The sequence below is a fragment of the Apteryx mantelli genome, chromosome 5 (assembly GCF_036417845.1).
Source record: "Apteryx mantelli isolate bAptMan1 chromosome 5, bAptMan1.hap1, whole genome shotgun sequence".
Classification (NCBI taxonomy): Eukaryota; Metazoa; Chordata; class Aves; order Apterygiformes; family Apterygidae; genus Apteryx; species Apteryx mantelli.
In genome coordinates, this window is record NC_089982.1 from 72,888,930 (window position 1) to 72,899,075 (window position 10,146).

A 10,146-nucleotide genomic window follows, 5' to 3' on the forward strand; every position below is an offset into this window, starting at 1 on the left:
AAATCTAGCTGTAGGTAGAGCCATATAAAAGAGCTCATTTAAGTCAGTCACTCCTCTGAGCCTTGCTTTTATCCAAAAATTTTATTTCTATATAGACTATTTTGCTTTTAAAATAATAGGGTTTAGTAGTTAGTCATTCTAACCATTCAAACAAACATGTTAAAGTTTGAGTACTTGTAAACCTTTCAGGGTGATAAATGAAAGATAATAACCCCTTGATCAATGTAACTTTTATTTATTCACTTGTGGGAACATGGCAAGGATATTGTAGGCAACAACACTGCCTAGGAGAACATGGATTTCACATAAACTGTTTTGGCAGAAACACGCATTTAAATAATCATCCAAATCACCACCTCACTACTCCTATCTTAAAAAAAAAAAGAGAGAGAAAACCCATAAAATCTGAACAAACGAACAGCATAGGAGAATTTTTTTCTGTTTAATGTCTATGCCAGCTTCAATATCTGTCCCTGTTTTTAAGAGTCATAATACTTAGCACTAATAACGGCACCTTTCATTTACAAACATGTTGTAAACATCAGCTGATTGTAATCGTACCACAATATCTCTCCACAGCTAATCAACGAGATCTCCTAGTCTGGGGAAGTGCTGAATTAAGTTTGTTCTAGCAGCTCTCTGTATGACAGTATCTAAATCCTGCAAAGTGCTACACGTACAAGAGAGTTCAGCATGAAGTGACTGACTGAACTACAGCATAAAATCAAGCAGGTTTCTCCATTCGGTGCTAATATTTTGTTGTGCAATCCGAGAACATTTGACCAGGACAGGATGCAATTTAATGTAAACCATTTGAAGTGAAAGGTGTTATTTTGCCTAGTGAAATCTCCGCCTCGCAGTCCAGCTCACACACAGAGTCGGTGGCAATCTCATGGCCAGGGGAGATCTGGGACATCCTATCAAAAGGGTCCTCACGATTTTCCTCACAATCAACCACATTTGGGATCATGTTGACATAAGCATTCACTATCTCCTTATGGAAAAGGGTGTCCTGGTTGTAAGAGATAAGCTCGTTGCTTATATTAACAGTCTCCACTGGAGTACTAGAGCAAAACTGGCTGCAGCCCAGGAGGTTGGAGAAGACCTTCCTAAAGTCAGCATTGAAGGCATAGATGATGGGGTTGAGAGAGGAGTTGGCCCAACCAAACCAGACAAAGATATTAAAGGTGGTCTCACTGACGCAGGGAAGGCCAGCATGGGGGTCGCTGGGGGGGCTCTCGCAGAAGGGAACCATGCAGTTCAAGATAAAGAACGGCAGCCAGCAGCAGACAAAGACTCCCATGATGACAGAGAGAGTCTTCAACACCTTGGTCTCTTTCCTGATGGAGGACTTGAGACTGGTGTGATGGTGGCAGTCAATATGGTTGCTCCGGCAGCTCTGCGCATGCTCAGCTGCCCTCTCCAGGGACGAGATCCGACGAATCTGCACCTGGGCAATGCGGTAGATCCGAGTGTAGGTAACTATCATGATAGCCACTGGGATATAAAAACTGATGAGGGAGGAGGAAATAGCGTAAGTCCTGTTGAGGCTGGAGTCACAGCTCTCCGATGGTCCAGCAAGGGTATCATTGCCGCCAGAGGTCCCGTCAGAGGGTCTCATTGCCGCTAATGCCACCCATGTGGTGCTCATGTCTTCTGCCCAGGTGGTGACAGCACCCACTGCTGCCCAGTCAGATCCACCTCCAATATCCCCAGCAGCAGCAACATCCCCACCATTGTGCCAGTTGAGCTGGACGGGGATAAAGGAGATGAGCACCGACAAAGCCCACGCCACGCTAATCATCACCAGAGCCAACCTTTGGGTCATCTTCCTCTCATACCGGAAAGGGCTGGAAATAGCCCAGTACCTGTCCACACTAATCACGCAGAGGTTCAGGATGGAGGCCGTGGAGCACATGATATCAAAGGCCACCCAGACGTTGCAGAAAGCCCCGAAGGGCCAGTACCCAGCCACTTCAGCCACTGCTTTCCAGGGCATCACTAGCAGAGCCACCAGCAGGTCCGAGACAGCCAGGGACACGATGAAGATGTTGGTGACCTTGGTCCTCAGGTGCCGGTAGCGGACGATGGCCGCGCACACCAGCACGTTGCCGAAGAGCGTCCAGAGGATGAGCAGGGCCAGCAGGCTGCCCGCCGCCACCTGCGCCGCCCCGGGGGCGCCCGCCGGCCCCCGCGCCCCGCCGGGAGGCCCCGCCGCCGGCGGCAGCAGGCTGGGGCCGCCCCGCGCCATGGCTGGCGGCTCCCCGCGGCTCCCGGCGGCGCGGCGGCGGCGGCCGGGGCGCGCCGAGCAGCCAGCGCCGCCCCGCCGCCCGGCCCCATGGGGCCGCCGCCCCGCGCCCCGCCGCCACCCCGGCCCGCCGCCCCCCGCCGCGCCCGCGCCTCAGCGCGCCCCGCCGCTCGGGCTCCGCGCCCCGCGCCTCAGCGCGCCCCGCCGCCCCGGGTCCCCGCCCCGCGCCTCAGCGCGCCCCGCTGCTCGGGCTCCGCGCCCGGCGCCTCAGCGCGCCCCGCCGCCCCGGGTCCCCGCCCCGCGCCTCAGCGCGCCCCGCCGCTCGGGCTCCGCGCCCCGCGCCTCAGCGCGCCCCGCCGCCCCGGGTCCCCGCCCCGCGCCTCAGCGCGCCCCGCTGCTCGGGCTCCGCGCCCCGCGCCTCAGCGCGCCCCGCCGCCCCGGGTCCTCGCCCCGCGCCTCAGCGCGCCCCGCCGCCCGCGCCCCGCGCCTCAGCGCGCCCCCCTACCCGGGCTCCGCGCCCCGCGGCTCTGCGCGCCCCCTGGCTCAGACTTCGCGGTTCACTGCGCCCCCTGCTCAGGGTTGCCGCCCCGCGGCCCCTTCTCGGTCCCCGCTCCGCGGCCCCCGCTCCGGCTCCGCGGCTCAGCGCGCCCCGCCGCTCCGCGCCCGCCGCCCTCCGAGCGCGCTGCGCGGCGGCGGCCGGGGAACCCGCGGGGGGTCCCGCCTGCCGCGGCCCCTGCAGCGCCCTTCTGCTCCGCGCCCGAAACTGCCGCGTTTCGTAGCAGTTCCGGCAATTTCCGAAGCGGCCAGCCACCTGCAGGCGGCTGTGCGCGGCAGCGCGGCGCCGCCGGCGGGGAAAGCGCCGGGCGCTCGTCGGGGGGACCCCCCCGCCGCCCGCCGCCCGCCGCCCCGGGTAACCTGAGTTTTCGGGGCCGCGCGGGGCGAGATCCGCCGAGAGCGGGGTGTCGGCGCGCTCGGCAGGGCGGGAGCCCGCTGGGCTGCTCGCTGGGAAATTAATAGGGCTGGAGCTGCGGCGGGGGGAGCGGAGGCGGGCTGGTGTCTGGCCGCGCAGGGGCAGCGGGGCCCCGGTCGCTGTTTGCTCCAGAAGGCTCCGGGGACCTCTGCGGAACGGGGCTTGTTACAGCCGAGAAACCCGGCAAACGAAATCCGTTTCTCTCTCTTGCAACTCGTCTGTGGGGTGAATCGGTCTTCTCTGTAGGGCTCTAACACAGCTAGAAAAATGGACTTAGGTACCCAGCGGTACGAGTGTGAATACTGTGCTGTTGGACTCGCTGTGCACTAACAGCATACCTGTGTTTTAAAGATGAAGGGTTAGTGATTTTTATTCAAAATATTACAGATTTTGTTTTTCCAAATCCTGTCTATTTTTAAAACCACTGATAGAAATCAAGTCCCTTCTTGGTTCAGCAACTTGTTTTGGCACTAGAAAGGCTGAGAAAGCCTCTCTTCAGGAGCCCTCCAGCTCCTTCTCCAGTCAGAGAAGGACAAGACTTACTAATGTGTCTGAAGTGACATAAAGAGTAAGTGTTAGAGTTACTAAATGCAGAGTCAACAAAATAAAATCTGCAACCTTTTAGGCAATTTCCTAAAATTGTCACAAGAAAAACTAGAATATCACTCTAGCTCATGCTTAAGAAATTGGCACTACTTTTGCACATTTAAACAGATTTTTGTTTAATATTGGAAGGAGAATTTAGCTTTTGTCACCACTGAATTCTAAACAGCATGACTAAAGCAATGATGCTGAGGCAATGTGTTGTTGCACAAACTCTGCTTTCCTAAGTAATGCCTCCTACAATTTATATAAATGAAGGACCAAATTCCGCCAGTATTCATGCACATGCTTGTGAATCCGCTAGTCCAGAAATGTGGATGTTTTGTGTAAAAATAGCAATGACCTGATTTGCTTCTTTGGCTTATATGCATTGCTTCAACAATGTAGAGGTGTGTATGTACATGCAAATGCACTGACACAAATTATGTATATGATATGAAATATATATATGCATACACTTAGTATGCAGTCAGTATGTGTTATTTATTTAAATAAACATATGTGTAGGTATGCATAATAATAATAATAATAATAATAATAATAACAATGATAGTATAATAATAACATAGCCATGCCCACAACTCAACAGCACCAGTATACAGACCAGTGCTTGGTATAAATCACCACTGGCTTTTTAAGCTAAGACGCTGGACTGTGAACTGCAGCAGTGGTGGTGCAGGCATACATTATATTTTGCCAACTGCTGTCTGCATGGTGGTGTCGGGCATGAGGAGGCGCATGGGAAAGGCATCTTCACCCATTGAAACAAAAATTGTCTGAGCTCATTTGTCAGACATCCAAAGAATGAAATTTTACTATGCCCTTTCTACATTATTGTCTGCAAGAGACTGGCCCAAAGGAGAGAGGAGTTTCCAAAACATCTAATTTAATGGATAAGTATTGCATTTGGATGTGTCTGACCCCTGTGTAACTCAGTCTTTAAAGAAATAGTATCATCTCTCACCTATTTCATGTTTAGCAAATGGTCTTGAGTCTGAGCTGGTGTAAACTGAAGCTGTTCACCATAGATACTTTTGGAAAGAGACCTCTTACTGAGCTGAGGGAAGTTTTATCAGCCAAAGTTGCAGCTCTACGTGTAGGAGCACTGAAGATACAGGCTTGAATGTTGATCCGGCATTTTGCACACTCTCAAAACTTTCTTTCAAGTCGCAGGAATTTACTAGGAGTTCAGGAATATTTTCAGTGGTGGTAGAAAAAAATACTGGTTTGTGACGTGGTGGCATGTAAGACTAAAACCACCAAGCTAATATAAGAGACTCCAGTGAGTCGATAAGCCATGAAGCAGCAGTGAGAAATGGGAGCAATTGCTTGGCTGCAGCACTTCCAAGCAGATCATTCGTAGCAGCACCAGGCTAGAGCAACAACTGTGTAATGGGGACCTTTATGGCATGTTATAATATTGCTCCCGCCCCCGTCAACATTTTCTGAGCCTGGGATAAAAACGTTAACATTTATAGGTTATCGGTAGTTTGTATATAAGTCTCATTTTAAGAAGAGTCCATTAAAGTCACAGCTGTCACTTGCTTAGCAATTTAGGGTAGGTTTGTCTCATCCTGCAATCATCTTTGTAAGGCTTTTTTGCTTCTCCTTCAGAGCATTGTCTCATTTTTCTTTTTTTTATTCATCTGTTAAAACTGCACTTCCCTCACACAGCTGGCAGATTGGAAGTAATGGAATTTAACTATTATCGCAATGGTTCTGAGGGGAAAAATCTTTGCGGTTCCTGATTTTGGAAATGTGTGTTTTATTAGCTCTCTTACTCTTCATTGCAACATAGCCTACTTCCACTTCAAAACACATACCCACTGTTCTGTAGAAATATATTTATTTAGAAATAGTTGACACTCAATAATTTACCCATTCTAGTATCTAAGAGACACTCAATGTGAAGAGATAAAAAATAACACCAAAAGGAAGTTAAAATATACAGAAACAGATATATGGCCGAGGTTTAGGCTACAAAACCATCCCACCAAAAATCTCTCATTAAAGTTAGGCTCTAAAACAGGAAAGAAGAGGTAGTGAAAGGTGGCTGGAAGCCAGCGTGCATTGGACCTCTGAACCCAATTAGCAAAGTAGCTGGGCATGTTCTTAAGTTTAGATGTATGCTCAAGTCAAGCTATATTTAGTAGCACTATTGAACGTATGTTTAAGCTCCATCAGTTTCACTTACTGCAGCTGAAATGCTTTTCTGCACAGGGATAGACAAGGGCACATGTGTATATATAGAAACATGAAAATACCGAGGAAGGAAGGAAGAGGAGAGAACTGGTATCATCAATCTATTCAGCACAAGTGCAAAATCCTTTCAGACTAGGTCTGTTCTGCTGCTCATGTTTCAAATTAAAAAAAAAAACACAAACAACCTGTTGGAAAATGGCAGAAAAGAGTTACAGGAGTAATTTGCCTGGGAAACGCGGTCCCCTTTCAGGGACAGGCTCTGGAAGCTCAGGTTTCCTAGCAGAGCAGAGGACACCGGTGGGTTAGAAGCTGACTTAGAAGTCAGAAGCAGCTGGGAACGTCCTACAGAGGGAAAAGTTTACTGATAATAGGTGACTTTTTAATCTTTCAGGAAAGGTGATTGAAACAGCAGTGGCAAGAAACGGAATCTATAAGGAATCAGGCCGTAGATAAGGTGCATGTTTTTAACACTGAGGATAATTAATGACTGGAACAATTGATTTAGGGTTGTAATGGATTTGCCATCATTTAAAGTGTTAAATTCAAGGTTGAATGCATTCTTAAAGTACGTGCCTTAGCTCACCCACCAGATCTGTCTTGATTCAGGTATTACCAAACAATATTCAAAAGGTTGCGAGGAAAGGAATTTTAGATGATTAAGATTATTCCTTCTGGCCTTAAATAGATTTTAAGTTTTTCTTGACTTAGGACTCTTATGGATAGTGTTAATTAACAATATAATAAAAATAATGAACAATCCTCCTGGTATCTCATTTTTTTCTAATTCTGTAACGAGTGTGATGTCTCCTACCTAAAGTTGCTGATCTTTCTGTGGGTGAAATCATGAAGTAACTGATCTTACCAGAAAAGATTCCCACAAATTTTCTTATTATTATTCATACAGAGCCTGTCTTAACTTAAACCAATGGTAAAAGATGACAGATGAATGACAGTCAAAACCAAAAGCAAGGGAAATATCATTTTTGTAAATACATAATTTCCCAGTGGACTGTCTAAGTTCATTTTGTGACTTTTGTCTTATGAAATATTATCTTATATTTTTTGAATATTCATAATGATATGCTACAAAACTAGTATCAGTATTTTCATGGGCTAAAGTAGGTGCAGATAAGACAGAGAGCTCACATAATGAAAAACTACTATCAATCAGTGAGATTTTGATGCAAGAAAAAAAGACTATTAAAAAAACCTTTTATACAATGATACTTTTGGGGTATATTATTTGTATTCTCTGTGTGCGTGTGCATGGCCACATCCAATGTGAACATCTGTCCTGAGAAAATTATCAAGACAAAAAAAGGTATTTTAATTTTGTAGAGTTGAACATTACAAGATTTTTACTTTGTCTTTTATCAACTATATTACCAGACTGCAAATGAAAATCAGGTAGGCTTAATTCCCAAAGAAGTCAATGTAATTTTGTCTCTGGCTACAACAGAGTAAAAACTTTGCCATATGGAGTAATTTGAAAATAAATTTCTTTTAAACTTTCTGATTTCTCAGTTTCTCTAACTCTCTGTATATTAATAGGATCTATCGATATTAAATTGAATGTGTAAATTATAGGATGTTTTAGATGATTTTTTTTACTGAAACACCTGCAACCTATGTCATTTCTCTTACGGTTTTACCCTGTTCATTAACTTAATATGAGATTGTCTTCCACAAAATAAGTAGTAAACCCAAGTCCTTTATGGGTAATATGGAAGCAAACAAACAATAATTTCCGTAGTGAAAATAGCCCTATTCTGAAGACTTTACTTTTAAATTTGCTAGAAATAGAGACCTCAGAAGACTAAGAGAGTCACTCTGTGGTTGCTTACTTTTGTCCTTCTCTTATGAGCCATAAAACCAGAGCAAACATGCCTGTGTTGATATTCCTCCTTTTTTTTCCCTTGGTGTCAGCGAAAACAGCACCTTCGGGGAGATCAGGACTTTCCAGCCGGCCCTGACTGGGCTGGTAACGTGGAAACGCGCAGAGCCCTGTTGGCCTGAGCAGAAATGGAGATCCTTGTCTCCAGCTCTGCCGAAATCACGCTCAGCGTGGTCAGTCTTCAGCCCTGCGGCAGCCACTTAATCTGCAGCAGAGAAGAGACAAAAAACTTATTTAGGGGACAGATTACCCTAATCAGGGAGAATTTGGGGGTAAGAGGGAGACAGCGGCATGGTCTCAGCCTCTCGAGGAATGCAGACGACATCTCAGAGGGTTGGATGAATAACCTGTCACTGGGCTTTCCTCCTCCAAAAAGGCAGCAGTTGGATAGAAAGGAACAGGACGAGGAAGCAGGACCCAAAATCTCAGCTACTTCACTGTCACCATGGGACACTTGTATTGTTGCAAATGCTAAACAGACAACTACAATCAAGCTGATTTTACAAGTGTTTCAAAAGTTAGAATTGATAGAGTAGATCTGCACTTTTTAAGGGTCATATAGAATCAGGATTAGATTTTGTAGTTCATGATTTACTTTGGAGAAGGATTCCTGTTTCAAATTTTAAACAGTCAGTCTCAAGAACGAGCAACTTCATCACGTTGAGATAAACATCAGTAAATTACTATTCTTTCTTAGTTCTGCTTTTCATTTGCCTCAAGTAAGATATAAAATAAAATGCTTTTTTATAGAATCAACAGGTTTCATTCATCTTCATTCAAACAGCAGAGTATCAGCCACAGGGTTTAGAAAGTTCTTTCTTAAATACCTATTATTATAATTCTAATGACTATCAGTTCTGTTACAGAACGCAGAAAAACTGGTGATGAAGATGTCAGCCTGCCAACACAAGGCAGTGGTATTGACAAAGAAAAACCACCATCCCTGAGACAGCAATAGCCGTTTATTCTGAATTCTGAATGCCTATCTGTGTGCTGAGCAGAGACATTTCACCCTACAGTGTGGCTAGCTTTGCCGTCCTATTGGTTTCTCCTTATCCAACACACATAAGGAGAGTCTAAGCAGAAATATGCACTCTTTCAGGTGCAGAGGGCACCCAGCACCACCTCCAGTGCCTTTAGTACTCCTGTTCTTCTAGTTGACATGCTGCAAATCCAAGGAGAGAACATGCAGGACAAAATGCACACAGTCCAGTAACTCAAGGGAAATGCCCCAAATTCTTCAACAAGTCATAACCATGGTGGGCTGGCACCATGTGCAACCACATGACAAAAATCAGCTGTGACAAGGACACCTGTATGAAAAGGGAGGAAGAGATGGGACCCTGGCAGCCTCATACAGAGCAGCCGCAGAACGTGATCAGTCTGGGCAAAGCTATCAGTCCGGAGTCATTTAGCCTCCTTGGGAATGGCATGGCTCTGCGCCACACTCAGTTCTGCTCAAAAGTCCCAGTGAGACCCAGACAGTAGCCGTGATACTTCCTGGAAGCCAGATGTTTGCTCCAGTGATCCTTGCATTGGCAAAACAACAACTGAACCCAGTGAGATTTTAATTTTGCAAGCGTGGTCAATCAGAAGACTCCCATATATATGTTAACTTTCAAGATATGTTAAAAGATTATTTTTGCCTTGGGCATTCAGCAGGGGTAACTGTACGTGAGCCAGGCTTCATCAAACGTAAAATGTGTATTGGTCTGAGAAAAAAAAGAGTTGTTTTAGGGATTAGCTGGTTCTAAGATTGTCAGAGCAGAGAATGAAACCAAGGACAGAAATTATCAATGGAAATATTGTCTAGCTGCAGTCATCAAAGAAAATATTGCAGATCAAATTATCTGATATTTGTGAATTGTTTATTGCACACAGGCTGTACTTATTGCAGTAATTACCCACAGTAATGACACCCAGCTCTGAATCTGAATTTTGATTTTAGAATAATGTGCAACTACTTATTGTTATTGGCATGGCCCTTCTAGTTAAAAATAACTAGCTAAAGCAGTTCCTGTTAGTACTATGCACAGAGATTTATGAGCCAAGGAAGGACGGGTTATTTTATTTTAGCTCTAACACTGTCCAGAGGTAAAAGATAATTATGAGAATTATAGGTGCACAAAAGAAGTTTAACATTCATCGCCTCTTTGACAGCATGACACAAAGGTATGTGACATAGCGTCTTTCCTTGAGTCATTTCATCTATTAACTATGCCCCACTGA

The 10,146-nt window shown here is 46.0% G+C and overlaps 1 protein-coding gene across 1 annotated transcript; it reads right to left on the minus strand.

The window, feature by feature from the left end:
* Positions 1–215: 215 nt before the first annotated feature.
* DRD5 (dopamine receptor D5) lies at positions 216–2,251 on the minus strand. The gene has a single exon (XM_013959904.2). It carries the CDS (start codon positions 2,249–2,251, stop codon positions 800–802), a length of 1,452 nt encoding a protein of 483 aa, XP_013815358.2. The 3' UTR covers positions 216–799.
* Between the last annotated feature and the right edge of the window lie 7,895 nt (positions 2,252–10,146).